Source organism: Chanos chanos, chromosome 8, assembly GCF_902362185.1.
Source record: "Chanos chanos chromosome 8, fChaCha1.1, whole genome shotgun sequence".
Lineage (NCBI taxonomy): Eukaryota > Metazoa > Chordata > Actinopteri > Gonorynchiformes > Chanidae > Chanos > Chanos chanos.
In genome coordinates, this window is record NC_044502.1 from 43,152,595 (window position 1) to 43,175,573 (window position 22,979).

The window sequence follows — 22,979 nt, forward strand, 5'->3', positions numbered from 1 at the left end:
AATTTCACGTGTTTTTGGGCACTTTACCCAATGTGAAATAGCTGATTTAAAAGAAGAGCCCTTAATTTTTTTTTTTCTGACGTGCATGTTAAGGTGTTTGCCCATGAGCTCTGACACATTCTCAATCTCTTGCTCTCTCTCTCTCTCTCTCTCTCTCTCTCTCTCTCTCTCTCTCTCTCTCTCTGTCTCTCTCAAATGACTTCAGGTGGAGCCTCTCTGGATCTGAAAGCCTGTCCTCCTAAACCAGCTAAGTGGATCTTGGACATGACGTGGCTCAACTTGGTGGAGCTGAGCCGTCTCTGGCAGTTCTCCGACATTTTGGATCAGGTGTGTGCTCTCTGGGACATGCTGGCAGCTGTCACCAAATCTTTTCCCTCATTAAATCTGTTTCACGCACCCCTCCCTACACCCTACCCCGCCCCCCTCCCCTCCCCTCCCCTCCCCTCCCCTCCCCCTCCCCTTCCTCCACGTCCTGCTCTCAGTGGTAAACATGTCAATATTTGATTCATCTGGACGGCGCGGCACACAGCAGAGAGATTGACGGCATGCTGTCGCCCCTGGGAACCTCCTGCTCAACACGCTGTGAAATGAGCTCACTTTGACAAACTTCAAATCAATTATTTGTGGCTGAAGGGACCAGATTAAACGGCTTTTGTTTAATTAAATAACGGTTTCCTGACTACAACAAGTAGTGTCTGCAAGGTAGTGTCTGCAAATGCTTTCCAAAGGGGTCCACACTAAAGCCTTCTGATCCTTGACATCCTTTAGATACATGTAACATCTGTATGTTTTACATGTGTGTGTGTGTGTGTGTGTGTCTGTATGTCTGTGTGTGCACGCATGCATACATGTGTGTGGAACCCCCACCACCACCCCAGCCCCCAGAGTATTTTAAGAGAAGGAATTAAGCATACATGTCTACCTATATTTAGGTAATGTTCATTCATTAGGAGCAACTTGAAAAATGTACCAACAGACTGGCTCAGAAGCTTTCGCCATGAATGACTGAGTAAAGCCTCGTACACTGTAATTACTTCAGCACACTTGAGAATAGTTCAAGTATTACTTCAGGTTTAACTTAAATCTAAAAAAAAAAAAAAATTCATAGTGCTGCCATTGTTTAAATGTCCCCTGCAAGTTGAAGTCATCTAAGAACCTGCCAAGTATCATGTAGTGACGTAACCCAGGCTTACCGGAATTCAGGCCTGGAAGGTCAAATTCCTGCTGTTTTTCATATCAGCCACCCACTGTGGTCTCTGATTGAGTAAAGACTGAACACAATGGTTTCCCAGGGAAAAATAATCACCCTCTAAATATGAGGTGAAGGCAAAACGCAGCAGGACTTTGACCTTCAGTGAAAAGAAAAGTGTATTTTGGAAGCCTTATTGTTGTCAGTTTTTTTTTTTCCCCTTTGAGATGTTAACACATCTCATTATGGTCCAAGTCTTGTTGAAGTAACTCACAGCATGTATGTGTGTACGAATGTGTGTGTGTGTGTGTGTGTGTGTGTGTGTGTGTGTGTGTGCGTGTAGATCAGTCGTAATGAGAGGCAGTGGAAGAGCTGGTTTGATAAGGAAGCCCCTGAAGAAGAGGTCATTCCTAACGCCTATGACCAGTCTCTGGACTGCTTCCGTCGCCTCCTCCTCATTCGCTCATGGTGTCCGGACCGCACCATCGCTCAGGTGAGCCTTACCTCACTCTCGTCCATCTCTGATCTCTCTGTCCACTGCTGTCCCTCAAGTTCAAAGCTATTTAATGCAACAAAACTGTAACGTCAATGGTTTATCCACCATCCAACTGCGGTCAAGTGGTCTAATTCTTATGGTACTGTTGACTGTGCTTGATGTCAGTGAAGTGAAGAATTGACCCTTTTTTTTACGGCACAGCTCAGCGGTGCATTTTTTTACCTGATTTTCCGAAGCTTTTAACAGTCACAAAAAATGTTTTAGCTGAGAGGCACGGAGGGAGAAAAAATAAACTTACTAGGCACAGCTGAACTGAAGTGCTGATTCAGTGAAATAAGTCTTGAATGAAAGAGTAGAGAAGAAATTCTCCAACTTACTAATGCTCCATTAAAAAAAAAAAAAAAAACCTAATTTTGCAAAACCACAGAATGGATTATTGTGCCAAAGTTATGGTTCAGCACAATAAATTATTTAACTGAAGGATCAGTAAGTTTGCAAGGTGCGCTTTTTCATTGCCAAACCTGAAGTATTGTTGTTCAATAGCTTAAGCAGGAGACAGTTGGAAGAGCTTGTCTCAGTGCATGTTATTAAAAAGGCTTTCTCTAAATCTAATCCTTTATATAACCTTAAGGTAAGGATTAAGTATGGAACTGAACTGATCTGCACTTTGAATGATTATTTTCTTTTTAAAATGTGTTTTCATCCAATTGAAGCCTAAATTCTTCTTCTCTGAGTAAACAACCTTACAAGCGCTTTGAGCATATTTTCAATTTTTAGAGCTAGAGGTGGTCAACATATGAAAAAAACCCCCAAAAACGTATAAAAGATTTTTTTTGCCGTTCGACACAGTGTGTTTAGAGTGTCTCTTGTTTGTCTGTGTGTTTTCCACACTAATGTTTTTAACGTCTATGATTGAAAGGCACGGAAATACATAACGGATTCGATGGGGGAGAAGTATGTGGAGGGCGTGATTTTGGACCTGGAGAAGACGTGGGAGGAATCGGACGCTCGTACTCCTCTCATCTGTTTTCTCTCGATGGGCTCGGACCCCACGGACTCCATCATCGCACTGGGCAAGAGGCAGAAGATCGAAACACGTTATGTATCCATGGGCCAGGGCCAAGAAGTGCACGCTCGCAAACTCCTGCAACAGTCCATGGCCAATGTGAGTCACACACACACACACACACTAAAGAAACTCAGTGTTTCCCAGTTCCGTTCTTGGTTACCCGCAAGTCTGCGTTTGTCTGCTTCACTCTAAAAACCAAGACACTTCATGCAAGTCAGTCACTTACCGCTACCCTGATCAGCAGAACCAGGTGTGTTAGAAAAAAAAATTACATCAGAGAAAATTGAGTGTAGGAACGAAACACTGTTGAGGAAGACAACGCTAGCGTATCTAATGTATGTAAATAAACACAGATTTGTGTACATAAACAAGTATTTCGCAGTCTAGTCGTGATGTACTCCCTGCTGGTCACATAATTGTTTTAGCCCTGTGCTAGCACATTTGGTTCTAATGATCCATTGCTGAGTGATTAACAGATTAGGTCTGCGAGTGTTGATACAAAATTCCTCATTTGGACTTCCTCATTTCTCTCTCTCTCTCTCTCTCTCTCTCTCTCTCTCTCCAGGGTGGCTGGGCTTTGCTTCAGAACTGTCACCTGGGTTTGGATTTTCTAGATGAACTGATGGACACGATCACAGAGACGGACAGCGTGCACGACACTTTCCGCGTGTGGATGACGACAGAGGTGCACAAACACTTTCCCATCACCCTGCTGCAGATGTCCATCAAATTCACTAATGAGCCGCCACAGGGACTCAAGGCTGGTCTAAAGAGGACCTACGGAGGTGCAGTCAGCCTTTCTTCTGTCGAAGTAGATATTCAGTTAGACTGCTTTCAAAATCCTTTATTTTCCATCTAGGTAGCAATTACACTTGCATCTATGACAACTCCATTCTCATTATGTGTAATTATCAGTAGAAAGTAGAGTTGTGTGTAGGGTTGTTCAATAGAAGCTTTATAATAGTGTAATGCTTAACAGTTGCTGTGTTTACTATGCTGGAGCTACACAAATGTTTACGTGTGAATCTAATCCACATGGTACCTTAGAACACGCAGGGTGGTTTTGTTCCTATCATCCCTGGTGAACCAAATGCTCTTAAAGCAGAAAATCTTACCCCCCTTTTTCTCAAACGTATTGTCTGTTTTGTTAAATTCATCTCTTGCTGTCTGTGTATTTGTCTCCTGTAAGGCATTAGTCAGGACCTACTGGACGTGAGTAACATGGTACAGTGGAGACCAATGTTATACAGCGTAGCTTTCCTCCACTCCACCGTCCAGGAGAGGAGGAAATATGGCCCGCTGGGCTGGAACATCCCATACGAGTTTAATCAGGCTGACTTTAACGCCACCATCCAGTTTGTACAGAACCACCTGGATGATATGGACATTAAGAAGGTGAGAATGACAACAGCCGTGCTAATGTCCGTCGAGATTGTTATGCGTAGAACACAACACACGGCTAAATGCCTGGAAAAATCTCAAAAACAGTGTCAGCTGAGCTATGCAAAATACCTACTGACAGACTTATACTTCTTAAATTCTTAAGATCATTTTTTGGTGGATTCTTATGTGGGAAGGTATTGAACACTGATTTCTAAACACTGGTTATTTCAGAGGTTGTATCTATTGTGAGTGGCCTGTTTTTTTTCTTGCTTGCTGGTTTGTTTGTTTGTTTGTTTGCTTTTTGTAAATGGTGTACATTGACTGTTTGACCTTAGTTCATATTGAGCTTCGGAATTACTTTGGCTGTTTTTTTTTTTCAAAATCACTGGAATTGCTATATTCTTCCAAATCCCTGAATTTTGCTATTGTAGTTGACCTCAGTATTACATCAGCTCACATGTGTACACCAGGAGTAATAAATTATTTTGTACAAAATTGTTATTAAGTTTTGTCTGTCAGTGTAGAACAAAGAATAGTTTTGTGTAGTCTCCTCACAATAATGTATATTAATTACACCTTGGTCTTTATGCTTAATTTTTGACCAGGGCGTGTCCTGGAACACTGTTCGCTACATGATTGGGGAAATCCAATACGGAGGGAGGGTGACGGACGATTATGACAAGCGCCTTTTGAACACGTTCGCCAAGGTGTGGTTCAGTGAGACCATGTTCAGCCCTGATTTTCACTTCTACAAGGGCTACAGTGTGCCCAGATGCACCAGCGTGGAACATTATCTCCAGTATATCCAGGTGGGTTCCCCATCCAAAAAAAAAGAAAAAAAAGTCAAGAGTTCAAGCGAAAACGTCTTTATTTAATCAGTCCCTCAGAGTCCAAACCTGGTGAGATGCTGCTTGTTCAGTCAGTAGGAAAAAGCTCCTGCAGTGATGAGTGATCAAATTACTGATTCCTGCTTGTTCTGGACACTTTGAATTCATCAACAAGGGTACAGGGAGATCTCACCGACAGAAAAAAAAAAAAAAATACTGTATGGGGGTTTTATGAAGTTTGATGTAAAAAAGAAAGAAAAAAAAATGTGGTTGCCTTGACTACTGGTAATGCCAAACCACTGTTCCATGGTGCTCACAGCATTGATGCGGATCAACTATTCTAATTTACATTAAGAACGTACATCAAAGCACCCCACAGCATCCAGGAGACAGAACCAAAGTCAAGTCGTACATATTCCTCAGGCCCGGGCATTGTAAGTGAAAACAGTATGTGTCATAAGTTAAAGGACGTAAGAGGAGTAAACCTCCAGGCGTCTCTGTAAAACGAACGCACAGTACAGACGTTGGTGGTGCGGAGGTTGACCCTCGTTCCTTTTGGTCTCGTTTTGACGGATGTGTCTCTAGCTTTCGCCGGCTGCGGCTCCCGAGTCTTTTACAATAACTGATAAATGTGTCGTTCCAGTAAGGCGCTGCTCACGCTGCAGCCAACACATTGTACCGTTTGTCACACACAACGAGTCTATCATCCTGAGTGAACGCACTAACAGTGACTCTCAGCAAAAAAAAAAAAAAAAAGAAAAAAAAAAAGAGAAAGAAAAGAAAAGGGTATGTGTGTGTGTGTGTGTGTGTGTGTGTGTCTGTCTTTTGTGTATGTGTGTATGTGTGTGTGTGTGTATGTGTGTGTGTGTGCGCGTATGTGAGTGTGTGTGTGTGTGTGTGTGTGTGTGTGTGTGTTTTCAAGGGGGAGCTCTGGAAGAAAACAGCCTTGAGGAAAGTAAATGGGCCAACACACAAAGCCCTGATTGGCTCATTGTTATTCAACTGCTTAGCAGCATAACGTCATTTATGCTGTTTATTTCATATTTACTGTGTAGGACATGCGGATAAAAATGACATCTTTTGTATGTAATTATTCATAAGCTCCTCAGTTGCCTCGTGTACGGTCACAGTAAAAACGAGATTATACCAATCTGAAGATATTTTGATGCATTTGGATTTGTAATGGTGGATTTTTTCTGCCTTTTACAATCTTTATCTCTTGTGTGACATTTCTTAATCCATCATTTAACAATAGTAGGGCCCATTGAGCAACACACGCTGTTTTTCATTGGCTGGGATGAGTGAAACCAGAGTGAGGGGGGCAGTGCCATGTTGTAGTGCCCGCAGAGAAAGTTGGTGCTAAGTGCTTTGCTTGAGGGCAAACAGGCACCAGGGAGAGGAACATCAGAGACATTAGAACCAACTGTCCAGCCCTCCGTTTTCCAAGTCCACATCATCTGCATACCCTGCCTGGCATACGAAACCAGCAAACTGCCATAGTGCTACTCCAAAAATGTTTAAATGACAAAAAGTTTAATTGTTGGGGTTAATTTCACCTTTATGAAGAGCTATGGGCCAATACAACTACTGCTCAAACAGTACACTGATAGATGTTATGCTTTGTTCATACCAAATCTTTATGGATTTAGGTTCTGTGTGGTTCTTACAAACAAAAATAATTATTCAGCTAGAAAAATTGGTCTTGGTAACACAACTAGAAACTGGCCTTTTGGAAATAAATGGCAAGATGATCAATAGCTTACTCTAGATTACGCCACGCCTGCGATTAAAGACATTATGTCACTGATTTGGGGGTAAAAAAAAAAAAATTAGAGAGGGTTTGTAACTGACAACAAAATCAGAGGAAACACACACTAAATATATATTGTAATATAATCTAAACACAAAATGTGATCAGACCTGTTCATGCAGCGTGACACCAGTGGAGTTAAAAAAAAGATTTAAAAAAAAAAAAAAAAAAACCCAGAGGTGTAATATCTTTCTAAGTGGTATGTCCCATCCTGTCTCACCTGTGCAGGGCCTTCCGTCCTATGACACACCGGAGGTGTTTGGCCTTCACCCCAACGCCGACATCACCTACCAGAGCAAGCTGGCTAAGGACGTACTGGACACCATTTTGAGCATCCAGCCTAAAGACAGCTCCAGCGGCGGAGGGGAGACTCGAGAAGACGTGGTGAGCCGGCTGGCGGATGACATGCTGGAGAAACTGCCGCCCGACTACGTGCCGTTCGAGGTAAGGGAAGGCAACCGCTCGACAGAAAAGAACAGATCGACGGGTCGATGGAGCGGCCCCAGACTCACGTGTGCGCCAGGCGCACGAGGTCTCAGTCGCCGACTCTGAGACGGGAAAGTAGAAAAAGGATTCAAACACAGAGCTGGAGATGAATTGCTCTTTGTGTGTGTGTGTGTGTGTGTGTGCGTGTGTGCGTGCGTGCGTATATATTTGTTTGTGTGTGTGTGTGTGTGTGTGTGAGTCAGAGAGAGAGAGAGAGAGAGCAATGACTATTTTCTCAATAAGCCATAGGTGCTCAGAAAACCAATTGGGCAATAATTACTTGCCGTTCCTCAGCTATTCTTCACCAGTTAATGAGCTTTAAAAAAACTATAATAAAACATGTGCTTAGAGGCAAACCCTACCTTTTCACATTCATTAACACTTTTCAGCATGGCATAGCTTGTCAGTTCTTCCTCAGTCATAAGCAGCATTCTCAAAAAACAAACAAACAAACAATTGAAAAAAAAAGGAGTGTTTTATGCATGATTGCACTGAAAGGCCTTTCCTGCTATTTTCTTATCGGAACAAAACAGGCAATTTGCATATATCGACTATAAATGGCAAATCTTACAGTATTGGAGGAAATGAAATGCATATGCCACATCCATAAATTTGATTTGTTTTCCTGTTTACTAGATTCAGGGAGTTGTTTTGATTGGATGATGGAATGGTAATCAGGCGTCATATAACCGTTGGCTTCTGATGCATTCAACAGAGCCAATAAGATTGATTATATCCTATCTGAAACATGGTACGCTTGAGATGGCATTCCACGTGTTTGGGAAAAAAAAAGTATTAAGCTAAACAGCACTTCTATTATTCATGATTTAGTGCTGAAATTTTTCTGTGTGTGTGTGTGTGCGTGTGTCTGTGTCTGTGCCTGTGTCTGTGTCTGCGTTTTTGTGTGTACACCCAGGTGAGGGAGAGGTTGATGAAGATGGGACATTTGCAGCCTATGAACATTTTTCTGCGGCAGGAGATTGATCGGATGCAGAGGGTTATTGTTCTGGTCAGGAACACACTGACTGATCTGAAACTAGCCATCGATGGAACCATCATTATGAGCGAGAATCTGCGAGACGCGCTGGACTGCATGTACGACGCACGCATCCCAGCCCGCTGGAAGAAGGTCAGATATTAACCACTCTCCACACAGCGGACGCGCAAAGTATTTGATATGCATGTTTCAATATTCATCAGTATCTGTTTATACGTCTTTCTGTCGGTAGCTTTGAAGTATAAGATTTCTATCCATAGGTCTGGAGTTCAAGCCATAAATTTTGCAGGAGAATGTCAGTTTCACTCACTCTAAAATCAATCTGAATTTGTTTTCTGATTGGCCGGTTTCATATTGTAGTCCTTTTAAAATGAGTTGCTTTTCTTGTAAAGTAGTGCATAATATGTATGTAATGTATAATAGTTCATGGACAATTAGTTGTTCGCAGTTTTTTTGAAGGAAATTTACCAGTGAGAAACCCAGCAGAAGGGAGTTTATTGCTCATCATTTTTAAAATTTTCTACAAATTAGTGAGATCATCATCACGTAGAGATCACCAAATGTGTGAGCTGTTTACAGAATAATGTGTTTTTATTCCATAACTGTATATCTGCATAGAGAAGATATATGTTTTAATGACGTAAGCTGACATGGGACTTGAGGTATGACAAATCCATAATATCCCAGGAAATAACTTCCATAGGAAAACGGAACATCAAAACAGGGCTGTACAACCAGATCAACACAATACCGTCTTCAGCATTCACCCATTTAGTGGAGCAAGTACCGCGACAAAGCATTTCACACTCTAGCCAAGCATCCCTAATAAATAACACTCCAAGTGAACACATACTGTCCTTTGAATGACAATCAGCCTCAAGGAAGCGATGCTTTCCGTGTTTCGTGTTAGCTTGTGCATTTTTGTACTGCTCGGTGTCTTTGCGTATGTGTGTGTGTGTGTGTGTGTGTGTGTGTGTGTGTTTGTGTTTGTTTGTGTGTGTGAGCTATAACCGTGGTTCTGCTTGCTTGCTTGCTTGCTTGACCCATCTTGTATTGCTGTATATGTTCTGTCTAGGCCTCTTGGGCCTCCAGCACGCTGGGGTTCTGGTTTACAGAGCTGCTGGAGCGTAACCGGCAGTTCCAGGCCTGGATCTTTGAGGGACGGCCCAACTGTTTCTGGATGACAGGGTTCTTTAACCCCCAGGGCTTCCTGACAGCTATGAGACAGGTGGGTTAGGCTATCCATGTAGCACCATCAGAGATCTAGAAGTTTCTTTCCACCTGGGATAACACTTATACAACTCCACTTCGATATACTGTAGAAATAGTTTTGACATCCTCCAAGACAAGGGTCTTCCACATTTTACTTTCTCCAAGGCACTTACAGTACAAAAACATACAGTAGAGCTTCTCAATGTTTCTGTTGCATTATATACAATATGTAACTACAGCTATGTATCTGAAAGTTTGTTTTAACAAGTTAAATACATTATACATGTCCATAAAACCTAGAGAGACGTTTGACTCAGTTTTGCTTGATCCGAGGTACAATGCTGCTGATGTTTATTTTCAACATGCTCTCAATTTGCAAATTTAATGACATTCTAGCAGTTCTCAGTCTGAATTCACATCATTCTCGTGAGAACAAATGTTATCAGGTGTTTTGAATTCCACAAGGCAACACCATCACAGGGTGCTTTTGGCTAACATCTTGGAGGCAAACAGCTTGCAGGAGACGTGATTATTTTAATTAAAATTAGGCACCGATTCTACAAAGGGGTCCTAAGGGTATTCTCCACCTGCGGCATACGCTAATGAGTCAGTCAATTCAAAAAGTTTCACATCATCTGCTAACCACATTAAAAAATTACTCAAACTTATTTGCTTATTATTAAAATTGTTCTAAGCCATTATATACGAGATGTATTTCTCGAACAGTCAGAAATTAGATATATAGAAATGTCGCTTATTGTGGGGAACACCAATAAATTAAGTGCGTTTTTCCTGCCATGAAGTTGATTTCCTGCAGACAATTGCATTTCTCATTATAGTTCAATTAGAAACAAAATAAGTTTATGAGTGTGTGAGTATTACTCAGAATGAAAGAACAGAACACTGCCCTGACAGCCAAGATTATGAGACTTGCGGCGAGCAAGTAAAAAGAAAAAAAAAAGAAAAAAAAAGTAGGCATTTATTTATTTATTTATTTATTTGGCTTGTAGTGATAGGTTCATTATGAAAAAATTATAAACTGTTGAGAAATTTATACCACCCCCTAAACACACTGTTACCCAAGTTTGAATTGTCGCTTCATGATTGCATAAAAAACGCACTACAGGGATTCTTAGCCTGATTTTAGCTCAAATTTGCCCATCCTGACAAATTTTTTAAATAATGATGGATATCCAAGTTGGGTGTTTTAAGATGGTATGTACAAAATTGTCCTGTTCTTGCTGAACCATTTACTGTGTGCGTCTTTACAACCAATACACAAGAAACTCTGTGAAATCTCTCTTTGAACATGCACTACCCCACATTTTCAACATCTTTAGCCTTTTAAAAATCTTAAAGTGCGTTGCCAACATTAGTGAACTCAATGTTAAGAAATGTTGCGGAATGCTTTTCTGTCTCTGTTCAAATTTTGTAGGAGATCACTCGTGCTAACAAAGGCTGGGCATTGGATCGCATGGTACTCTGTAATGAGGTCACTAAATGGATGAAGGATGACATCACACAGCCGCCCACCGAGGGCGTGTATGTTTACGGCCTGTATCTGGAGGGGGCTGGCTGGGACCGCAGAAACTGCAAACTCATTGACTCCAGGCCCAAAGTGCTCTTCGAGGCGATGCCTGTCATAAGGATGTATGCCGAGAACAACGGTGAGAACTCGGCGTGCGGCGGCACAGTCGGCTAGAAATGTTTTCGTGCGTCTGTACTCCTGTGTCTTTGATGAACGTTCGCCTTCTGACATTCTATTACCAATAGATGATCGAAAATCGCGGATGTGACCCAAATACGGCTGTGTAATTTGTCATGTCTTATCGTGCGTCCTTCATTTAACAATGATAATTCATATGCTGTCCAACAAAAAAAAAACCACACAAACACAGATAAATGGTTGTAACATTTAAATGTCACAGAACAGTGCGAAGCCTAAGACTGACTTTCAGTGACAAATGAGAGCCTGTGCTCAGTCAATGTTTCTGAGGTATTAGATTTGACTATTATAGATTGTGTTGCCCAATACCCAGTATTAGCTTTGAGGGAATTCTCTGGTGCTGTATGCTTTACAGCAATGACAAGTGTCGTAATTTACATTTAAATCAACTCTCAGGCAATGTATGTGTAGAAGCCATCGAAGAACGTGTACAAATCCTTGGAGGCACTACTGTTTGTGTAATAAAGCAAACAGCTGGTTCAATGACAAAGTTTGGAGAGGCTTAGCTAATGTTTGAGTCACTGCCAACGATTCATTTATTGAGAGCTATAAGAGACGGATATGAACTGACTGGATCGTGGATGTTTCCTGAAAGACGCACTGGATTCGCTGATTATTTAGGATGTTATTCAAGCACATTGCCTTGGACCCTACTAGTTACATTAGAACTTAGTACGTGATCACTTAAGAGCAGTTGATTAAAAACAGTGACATAGTGAAAGCTGCTGCAGCAGAGCCGTTGCCACATTTTGGAGCCCTTCAGTGTTGATTAGAATGACTTACCCACCGACCAAACACATGGTTTCCTTTGCCTTGGGAGAACCATCCAGCAATCCAATAGCTGGAGAGTATTCTCTCATTGTTTGCTGGCTAACTGAACTGAAAATGACTTTTAAGGTCAAAACTCATTGTGTGGAAACCGAATGTACAATAGATTTACATTTACAGGAGGTCAATTGAGGAAGTAAAGCTGTCATCTTTTTGTTTTAATTAATTTTGCGAAAATGACCTTTTCATGATTGTCTTTTCAGGTGTTAAAGACACTCGTATGTACTCCTGTCCTATATACAAGAAACCTGTGAGGACAGATCTGAATTATATTGCTGCTGTTGATTTGAGGACCAGCCTTCTCCCCGACTACTGGATACTACGTGGAGTGGCCTTACTTTGTGATGTCAAGTAGACTTTACAGATGCCAGATTAAAGATGTTAATAGTAAGACCATCTGTGATCATTCAAATAACAAAAACAACAACAACAAAAATAGTAGGTCATTTTGAAAATTTTGGCACTTTTCTATGTACCTGAATCTTTTCTGGCAAAGTGCAAATGTTTTTTTCAAGACTTTTTGTCTAATCCTCTCAAAGGTTAAATCCTGTTCTAACAATGTGAAATTGTGTAAACAGTTGTGAATCAGTGTTGTTGTGAATCAATTTATTTTTGTATCACATAGAGCTGTAAGACAAATAATAAAAAACTCTTTATATAGAGAGAGAAACTTTATAAATCTGTGGTAATTACTATCATCAGACTCTTTTCCCTTGTTTTAAATGCTCAAAGAAATCAAGTGAGCTTTTGTATCGCAGTTTGCTGAAGAGGTTTACCTAAGCCTTATTCCAATGTCTCAACTGCTCATCACAATTTAGCTCAGCAATCTGATTATAATATCCAATCATCTGTTCCACCACTTAATAAACAATAATGACTGATCCTGTGATTTCTGCTAATTAGCTTAGTGGTCTCCATCACACTAAAGACAAACAAAATGACTAACTGATAACTCTAATTTAATGGGCACTCAAAGCCTGTTGCTAACTGAAACTGATGGTGCCATGAAAGACCCCGCAGTATGGTTTACGCATGTTTTGAGAAAGTCTCCAGGCAGGAGTCAGCAATTAACCTTTTTGTTTTTCATTAAACTCTTCTTAATGAATACACACATAGCAAATTACCAAAAGTATAGTTCCTCTCTGAGCTCGAAACATTTATGCATTTACCTAGACAGCAAAAATCAGACATGGTTTCGTATTCTGAAGTCATCTTTGGCAAATGGAACCGTCACCTGCTGCAGAGTTGAAGACAGGGCAGCTTTGTGCATTCGCTGAAGGTCAAATCATGAGGGAAACCGAGAAAAGGCAAGGAACTCCAGAACTGTTAGCATTTAAACGAGCTACTGAGAATTACATTTACTTAATTAGGCGGATGCTCTTATCCAGAGTGACTTAGAAAAAGACAAAGGTCACCACTGCAAATGACTTGGGGACCACGCAGCGAATTCCTCCTATATCTGTGCTCCTAAAACTTCTATAAACATGAAACATTTGCGTGAATTGTCACTCTAGCATCATGACAGTTCATATTCGGTGTGATGAAAAGTCATTCTGATGTATTAACAATGCGTCATTTGAAATTTAAAATGTTACGGAAAGAACGAGTGCACAGCATGAAAAAAAAGAAGTAAAAGGTCCATTTTTAACTTTCTTTTCAGCGCCGCTGAACCTTTTGACAGTATTTTTTCCTGATTGTTCTGCTGTACCAGCTCTCTGACTGGTGGATCTGCTTGAAAAGGCCAGACATAAGCCAGTTATTTAGCTGCCCCGTGTGAATTCCAAGCTCTGTGAACTCATTGCCGAGAAAAGCACAAGATGTGTGCGCGTGTCTTGGCCAATCAACAGATTTTCTCACACATTGTAACAAGGAAATGTTCACTGCTCTGTGTTTGTAGCATTAATATTAATATAAAAAAAAAGAAAGTTTAAAATATCCAAAGCACACGCAGAGGACGTAGTGTTTCGGGTTCCATCTGCTCTGATTTTTTTGGTGAAATTTATTCTGTTTTCCAATACGTAAACCAAAATCCCAGATGTCTGTTGGAAGAATATATTAGGATTGAAATGTTGAGAGGCATGGAAAACACCTTTGTGATTACTGAATGCATTGCTACCTTTTAGTTCAGTTTGAATGTGAAGTCAAGTGTGATCAGAACAAGGAGGAGAGGTAAGGGAGCTGCTTCAGGGGCTTGGAACGAAGCAAACAGCACAGTGACGGTGTTAACAAATGAACTGAGAGGGTTAATAAAAGTGTATGAGCACTACAACATCAAATAAGTCGAGTGATTATGGATTGAGTGGTGTACGTTGCATTGGCAGAGCAGAGGACGACTGAAAATTTGAGTTTATTGATATGGGGTGAAGGGATACATAAAACTACCTCTATACGCTAACAAGGCCTCCACTTAAATATTTCTCTGCTCTTCAATGCTAAAACTTCTCAAATAAAGAGGTCCAGGAAGACAAAATACATACAAAGTTTAATGAATAAATTTTTACAAAAAAACAATGGCATTAAAACATCAAAACACTTTTTTTTGTTTTATTCATTTTTTTTCACTTCTTTTCTTACAAAATAATTGCTACCATACTTACATATTTTACCCTGTGCACAAACCCTGCATATGAGATTCTGCTTGAAATGGTACCACTTGCTTTTACATCCAAGATCTCGTGCATCTAAAGACAAGGCGAAGTTATTTACAAATGTCTCTGTTTTGATTTGGATGTCTGCGGCTGTGATATCCCTTTCCTCCCGACGGGTCAGGGCATTACATTCCCTTGTGATAAGGACCTCGTCATTTCAGTGTGAACAAAATACGTTTTGAGTTCTCCTTTTCCCTTGACGTTGATGATGCCTCTGCATGTACACATGTAACCCAACGTCTGCAGGATCCTGCTCGTCTCCTCGGTTACCTTCCAACGCAAACATACGAACATTTACAATGGAATAGAATGCAACTCTCTGAAAAGCGTACGAGGTCTGATCAAAAAGTTCTGAGGCTTTTTCTATTACAGGTGACAGTGTGGAGCCAGGAAACGATGCTCACTCCTTATGATTTTGCTCCCAAAATTTCAATCCCAAAATTCAAAATGAAACTGAAAGGAATGATGTCATGTATCGTCTGGTGGGTCTTACTTTGATGGGGACGCCACACAGTAATGACACATTATTCATTGAAATAAAAGCTGAGAACTTCTTGATCAGACCTTGTGGCTACATTGTAATTAGTATTCTATGTTGCAGAGAATATTCAGGGAATATCTGAATACTACTACTACTACTGGGCAGAAGAAGAAGAGGAAGAAGAGGAAGAAGAAGAAGAAGAAGAAGAAGAAGAAGAAAAAGAGGTGGAAAAACAACAACAACAACAACAAGATGTTAAAGAGTGGAGTTTTTCAGCAGATTATTTTAAATGAGTGGATGAGGTCCAGGAGTCTGAATACAGGTGACACGCTGGCACTTTGCTTAGGCCAAAATGAGTTTTGCCCCATTTAACGAAGCATTACAATTTGATCTGCCTTAGAAAAGGTGTCACAAGCTGCCTTTGAGGGCATTAGCTAGCAATCTTTATCCAGCATCAGTCAATGTATTGTTGATAAAGATTCTGCATCATACCAGCTCACTTCAAATGTCAATTCAAGGCTTTGAAAAGGACTAAAAAGCTCTTGTTCCTCACCTGTATTTTCCCTAGCACCCCCGTGCTGTCCATTCTACTGGCTACATTCACTGTATTTCCCCAGATGTCATACTGAGGCTTCTGTGCTCCAATGACCCCGGCGATAACCGGTCCATGGTTAATACCTGGAGGGAGACAAAGCATAGTCATGCTGAGTATCTCATTATGTTTAAACCAGTTTCACAGAGATTTGCACAAAAGACAAGACACAGCCTCAGAAGGGCAACCCCTATCTTCTTAGTTGCCAGCAACGGATATGGTGTGCAATGACTAACATACCTCAGATTTTTCCTCGCACTTGTATTTTTAGATGTGTTGTCTCACAATTATCTCTGTCAGATACTGACTAAATTTATCCATTACACATTTGCGCCACATTTGAGACAAACGAATGAATCATTTTGACATAAAAATAGGAAAACCAGGTAAGGAAACGGAATTTTGAGAGAAATGGTGGATAAAAACAATTATTAATATAATGTCCTCATAAGCAATAGTGATGTGTTATTGATTTACTGTACTTAAAAGTAATTTAGAGTGATTGAAAGCAAACAGATTTTAAATTGGGTTTTTGCCAAAGCATGACAGCTAACACATGCCAGGGAATCTCAGGGGACACCCACAGCTTAATAACTGCAGATACACTCCAGTACCTTTTAATATCCAAACACGGGTTAGGACAACGATATTTCGTTGGTGAAAAGAGTGGACCGCATGTCCACTCTTTTCACATTGAAAGACCTCATGATTTTCATCAAATTTCAGCACTTCAGGCAACAATTTTCCTCAGAAATATACTTGTTTGTTTAATTCATTAGACAACCAGGGAGTAAACAAACTGAACATGAAAATTCAAGCACCAAGAGGGCCGATTACGCACACAAAAAAAAGAGAGAGAGAGAGAGAAAAAAAAGCTCTTTTTTATGCTCAGGGAGTCATCTTAGTCATCCCTGCACTGCCATCTTGTCATCTTGGTAAAACCCCAGTAATTTGAGTGAGGGCCAGATCTACTGAAAGACATCCAAAGGCAACGTAGGCCATCAGTAGAGACACTGCGCTCTCGCCAATTAGCACACTGGAGAAGTTCCCTTCCTCTAATGCGACCCCCCCGCCCCCCCCGAAGAGATGTGGTGCTGAAGTCTCCTTTGTGCTATTCCTTCTTAAAAAATGTTAGGGAACTTTCTGGGGGGTTCTTAATCCTAAACTAGAAAAGACTGGGGGTACATGAGCCTCACGAGTCCCATTGCTTGAGCTGTATGGATGCTAATGTTAGCATCAGTTAAAACAGGTGCTGGTACCTGTCCTCGAAGAGCACCATATAGCGTTCTCTCAAAGAATTTCAAGGATTAGTCCATTAGAGAGTAATGAGACTGTAATTCATTAAAACCAGCTATCGAAGTACATACTTTTATTCACAGTTCATAATGGTTGCTCAAAGGAGCAATAATTCACAGATAACCCCAGTTCCGAACAAGTAAGCATAATAATTGTTTTCACATGCCTGGATGTCGACATTTCTAATCATAATAAGCAATTCAGTAGGATTATTTCTTTAGCGATTTCTCTGTCTGGGTTCTTGTATAAAGTGAACATGCTTCTCCTGCATGTGAGACATACTAGTGCCATTTACTCTCTCAACCATTTTCACAGATAGTACCATTAGAGCTCATCAATCATAACAAGGAAAAGTAATGAAAAATTGGTAGGTAAAGCATGGGGATTTCAACTATGTCACATTTAAAAGCTAAAACAGCTTTAATTACATCTAGTAAGCTTTTTTTTTTTTTAGGAAAAGACAAGACCGGCAGCATGGAAAAGTTGGTCACGAAACCATGACAACGTTCTGCTTATCTGATACATTTTTTTTGTGGAGAATTATTGCAACGTTATTACAGCATTAGCTGAAATTTTCTCCCTTAAAGGATGTCAGAGAATGAGCAAGATGAAATGCATACTTAATCAGCAGCTGAATCAATAACTCAGACACATTTAATGACTTAAACTTTTCAATCTCCAAGACCTATAATCAGTGATAAGATTTAGTCACTCACCAACTCTTAGTTTGAAGTCATTGAAGGAATGCTTATTGATAACGTCGAGTTTTCCCACCAGGGCGAAGGCAAACTCCACCATCGTGCCAATATGCATGTACTGTCTGTCATGCTCCTATGATTTCATATATAGCAGATAAATTATGAACACAGCCATGCTCAAAAAAGCCATTACACCAACCCTCAGCCTTTCAGTACCATCTATAATGCAAGATATTGGGTCAAGACCTGGGAGTGCTCACAAATAAAAGGAATTCATTCTCTCTGATTCCCCCTGTCAGATCTACTATACCTTTACTGTATCAAATGAAATGACACACGGTTAAAGAAAAAAAAAAAAAAAAATCACAGTTTGAGGCCAGGGCTGAAATGTTGAAGAGAAAGCAACTGCATTCAACACTGTGTCCTTGGTCTTCCACAGCCCTGTCACTGCCACCATGACAATCCATAATACAAACAATCTTGACAGGTCATGATGAAAGACACGTCAACGGCATTTCAAATATGTTTTAGTCATTCCGCACAAAGATTTAGTCCTATCTTTGAGACATTCCAGACTGCTATTATTCACTGGGATGTTGCCCTTCTATATATATATATATATATATTGTTCTCAGCTGCAGTATAATACATCATTACCTCATCAAAGCCTGCAATGGACTGATGTTCATATCTACTGTCAGCAGCTTGCAGCTTGTCATTTTCAGCATAACTAAAGCTTCAGATTAAACCTCTTTATTATACTGGAGATGATTATAATGGTCAGTCTGTGTTACCTGTGTGTATTCTGGGCCTTGCGTAGCATTCAGGCCAGTAGCTGCCATGTAGGTACTTCCAATGGTTTTGATCTTCTCAACACCACTGAACTTTGGCTTAGAAAGGAGCTACACGGGACAGAGGAGGACAGAAACCATGGTGATGATCTGGCGTACTTTCTCTCCACCTGAAATCTCACTTTTAAAAAATGTTTTCAACACCTCAGCATAAAGATATATGTATATGTATATGTATATAAATATATATATATATATATATATATATATATATATATATATTTTTTTTTTTTTTTTTTTTTTCTTGATTATACCAAGATCACATACCTCACCGTCCCCACCACATGACCATAGCAACTTTATGTACTGTTTCATGAATACACAGTCAATTTAACATATGTGATATACTAATACATGTAATGTTCATGAACATCTGAGTGTAAGAGGGGAATTATCAGTACATTAGATTATCTCAGTAAGTGAAAAGGGTCCATTTGAGAGTATGTGAAGGCTCCTATGTTTATATGTCTAACTCGTATACCTTAAACTATGACTACAAAAATCTGGATGTACATTCATATTTTGGTCAGCATACGAAAAAGAAAAATGAGGAGAGTGAGAGCTGATGTTGCTGATTCAAGCTAAGCAGTCCCCGATTCAGAGAAAAAAAACAAAACAAAAGAAAAAAAAAATCTCTCTCAGGATGTCACGAATTAAAGCACTGAAGTCATATGCCTATTTCCCTTTCAATTTTTCATCATCAATGTTCTGCACAGCCCAACCCGATTAGATACGTCTGTGCTGTGCTAATGCTGCAGACGTGAGATGCCCCTCCTCAGTAGGTCGACAATAAACACTGTCTCATTTCAGTAATGGTAGCTGTAATTTTCCGTAATTGGTCGAAGTGGCGTTTAAACGCAGGAGGACTCAAACACAGCTGCATCCACGGCTTTGACATATTTATATGTTGTCTGTGGTCTAAAAGCTTACTGAAGTTTGGCTCAAATTACACAGAGTTAAGCAGCAAACTCTTTATAAAGGGTAGTGTACTACCTCATCAAAGTCTGCAATGATTTCATTCAGGAGCCTCAAGCACTCGAGACCCTCTTTATTGACGTCAGACTCTGTGTAGAACTCTTTGAAGTCAGGGATTGATGCAAACATCACGCAAACCAAGTCATATGACTGGTGGTAAAGATCCTGTTGGACAGAGAGAGAGAAAGAGAGAGAAAAACAAGGTAGTTGAAACCACTGTAAAAAAAAAATAGGAAGTTTTGAGTGAATTTGATCTGATTTATTCTATTGTTTCAGACTAATTTCAAAGTTACAAAGCAAACTTATTCTACTCTGCAGAGAACTTGGTGCAAATGCATTTAGGAGAAAAAAAAAGTGAGAGCAGGTCCCTCATTTGTTCTTCTGCATTCCATAAATAACACAAATATGGTTAAAAAAAAATAAGAGTGTAGAACAAAACTCCATTTGAATATTTTTATTAAGCGGTATTAAGGGCCTCACCTCGTTCTTCCAGTTTCTCGCAAGAAAGTGTTCAGCGACGTGGGCAGGCAGAACATTCTCCAGCAGAACGCGATTGAGGTTCTCCATGGTCTCAATCTCCTCACATTCTTTCTTGAACTTATTCTTCCACAGGAAGTCCAACCTACAGTAATATTCATTCTGTTACAAGAGGACACAGAGGTAAAGAGACTGGAGGTCACCTTGCTCTGTTCACTGATTTAAAAACAAAAACAAAAACAAACAAAAAAGAAACATGATTCAACAGCACAGAGCAATGCCACAAACAGGACAGTTTTCAAGTTATTTGTTGGAAACAACATGACCTTGTATTCTTTTTTAGAGATCTTTATTCTTCTGTTATAGTCCTTAAGCACTCAGTATTTGGTATTATTATTTATTATGAAGTTTTCATGAAGTTATAAATAAATGTGAACAGTATTCTGGAGACATGCAACATTTCAAGTCCTTTATCTTTTAAAGTGTTATTGTGTTGCATGGGTTAAGCACAGCATGTGATAACAGAAGGGACATAACATTTAAAGCCTGTCACATTCTGTCCATAGATGCTACTGTGTATAGTTCAATCAGAAACTTCTAGAAACATGGCACAAATTATGGCTTTCAGAATGAACAGTGTTACTAGGATTCTTCTTTTGTCAGATTGGTTTAATTGTACAACCAACGCACAAAAATCAAAGAGTAGAAAGTCACAAAGAGAGAATGATGTTCATTGGAAAGAATGTGACTAAACCTGAACTGTCTGAAAGTATTTCATAGTGTCACGTTAACTTTACCTCCTTTTTTGATACTTGTAGCGAATTTTTTACAGCAAGCAAAGCACACATAGCAATTACCAAACAGCTTTTGAGCCGACTTGAGTATATAACGCCGGTTTTTACAAGTTAAATGTACATCTCCTCCGCATCTGTTCACCATGGCAACAGAGACAAAGTTGCATTTTTGGATTGTTACACATTCAGAATTACGCACTGGAGAAGGGTATAGCCGCTGATTTTGTGATACTGGCTGAAGAGAGGAAAGGAAAGTTTTTCTGACAGATATGAGTGAACACCCCTGTTCTGGCTGGTAATTACAAACAAAATCTTTATTTATATATATATATATATATATATATATATATATATTTTTTTTTAGAAAGCTCCTGAGCATGCTATATGAGGATTACGCAGCCTCCAGAGAAAACAAATAAATCAAATGTGAACATCTGACAGAACATGGGTCATGCGTGAGTGACGTTGGAAAGACACCAGAGGACACACATTGTGTGAATGAACATTAACCATGCCATCTGTCATTACTTCAGCATAGACTGTTACACTGGGCCTCACCCTGTCTCCCTGACATCTGCCATTTGTCATGTGAAAACAGTTTTATTGGAAACAAACTCAATCTTTGTCTACTTTATATTCACCGTCTTTTTTCTTTCCTCAGTAAGAGAGGAAAAAAAAAATTGTAATGGGTTTTTATTGCGGTACTGTCAATACCATGACAATATTTTCCAATTCAACCTCCATTCAAATTCTCTTTCTATTCAATCTGTTTTCATTACTCCAGATATACATTGATTTCTTTAAAATAGATTTAAAGGATACACCAGTAATTAGTAATTACACAATTAGTAATTACACTAGTAATTAATAATTAACACTTAGCAGTTAATTGTTTAAATATGTACTAAGGCTGTTCATGGTTATAGATTGTACAACAGCTTGTGAGTACAACACTGATTTTTGAATTGCACACAGAAAACACACACACACACACACACACACACACACACACACACACACACACACACACACACAAGCCTTTATTCATATCCTAGTGGAGACTTCCCATTGACTCCCATTATCCTGTGCCTAAGGTATACTAACCTATCCCTAACCCTAATCCTAACCATAACCCTAAACTTAACCAAAGAAATGTTTGGACACTTTTTGTTTTACCAGTTACAACAATATAGTTTAGAAAAATGTTCTCCTAGTGGTGACCAGGATTTTGGTCTCCACAAGGCAATTTTGTCAGATTATGGTCTCTTACTGGGGAATTTTGGTCCACAGAAAGATACAAATACATGGTACACAAACACACAGACACACACACACACAAAACAACAACAACAATAGCAACAACAACACCATTTATAGCCAAACAAAAATGTCTCCATATGAATTTCTCTGAGCAGAGCTGTCTCAGTGAATGAAGGCTAAACAGAGGATGTGTAAGTAGCAGGTTGTATAAAAATAGGCTCAATGTTCCATTCAGGGTACACAAGTTCTAATCTCTGCTCCCCCCACCCCACCCCCCCCACCCACCCCATATGCCGCTACAATAAATCACTGAGAGACAGAGTGGATGAAGGGCCTCAGAAAACGAGTCTCCTGGTGGTGTCCAAAAGTGGAACAGCCAAACAGGCTCTCGAATCTCAGAGGAGAGGGTAAAAAAAAATACATATAAGAAAGATGGATGGCCGTGGTTTTGGTTGTTGCTGTTGAGAAAAGTAGAGGTTTTGTACAGTAGCAATGGCTCAACCCCGCAAGACAACATTTTGGCTAAAATATTGAGAGTGGGATACTACTGTTAGGTAAATTTAATATTAAATCTCCAAAAGTAGCTACCTAGGTACTCTGACCTCATCTGAACTCATCTAATTTCACTCCAGATCTTTGGAAATACTAACTTGTTTACCAAATGTATACAGTGGAATACTATAAACAGTATATGGTCTCTTGGTCTCACTGTCTTGCCATGTGTCATTTTTTATCTTTTTTGTTTCTTGACCAACAATAAGAGAACCACAAGCATCAGAAGTATAATTAATGTCATATAAAGTAATTTAAAAATAAAATTAAAATAAATGTTTAATTTTAACGGGTTTAATAATAGCTGACGAATTCTGAGACCTCTACAACCT

The 22,979-nt window shown here is 39.8% G+C and overlaps 2 protein-coding genes across 3 annotated transcripts in view; one reads left to right on the forward strand and one right to left on the reverse strand.

Annotated features, from left to right (window-relative positions):
* Positions 1–12,378, forward strand: part of dnah5 (dynein, axonemal, heavy chain 5) — an 82,243-nt gene extending 69,865 nt beyond the window's left edge. For both annotated transcript variants that reach the window (XM_030781299.1, XM_030781300.1), the window contains exons 69-79: positions 206–327; positions 1,533–1,682; positions 2,605–2,850; positions 3,320–3,539; positions 3,944–4,149; positions 4,743–4,946; positions 7,003–7,218; positions 8,177–8,389; positions 9,333–9,485; positions 10,905–11,136; positions 12,227–12,378. In XM_030781299.1, coding sequence (XP_030637159.1) covers positions 206–327; positions 1,533–1,682; positions 2,605–2,850; positions 3,320–3,539; positions 3,944–4,149; positions 4,743–4,946; positions 7,003–7,218; positions 8,177–8,389; positions 9,333–9,485; positions 10,905–11,136; positions 12,227–12,378 — 2,114 coding nt within the window. The remainder of the gene's footprint in view (positions 1–205; positions 328–1,532; positions 1,683–2,604; positions 2,851–3,319; positions 3,540–3,943; positions 4,150–4,742; positions 4,947–7,002; positions 7,219–8,176; positions 8,390–9,332; positions 9,486–10,904; positions 11,137–12,226) is intronic.
* A 2,410-nt stretch (positions 12,379–14,788) lies between these two features.
* adcy2a (adenylate cyclase 2a) overlaps positions 14,789–22,979 on the reverse strand; it is a 66,478-nt gene continuing 58,287 nt past the window's right edge. The window contains exons 20-25 of the mRNA XM_030781695.1: positions 20,045–20,203; positions 19,583–19,729; positions 18,533–18,640; positions 17,757–17,871; positions 15,706–15,830; positions 14,789–14,941 (exon numbers count right to left, since the gene is read on the reverse strand). Of these exons, the coding sequence (XP_030637555.1) occupies positions 14,789–14,941; positions 15,706–15,830; positions 17,757–17,871; positions 18,533–18,640; positions 19,583–19,729; positions 20,045–20,203 (807 nt within the window). The remainder of the gene's footprint in view (positions 14,942–15,705; positions 15,831–17,756; positions 17,872–18,532; positions 18,641–19,582; positions 19,730–20,044; positions 20,204–22,979) is intronic.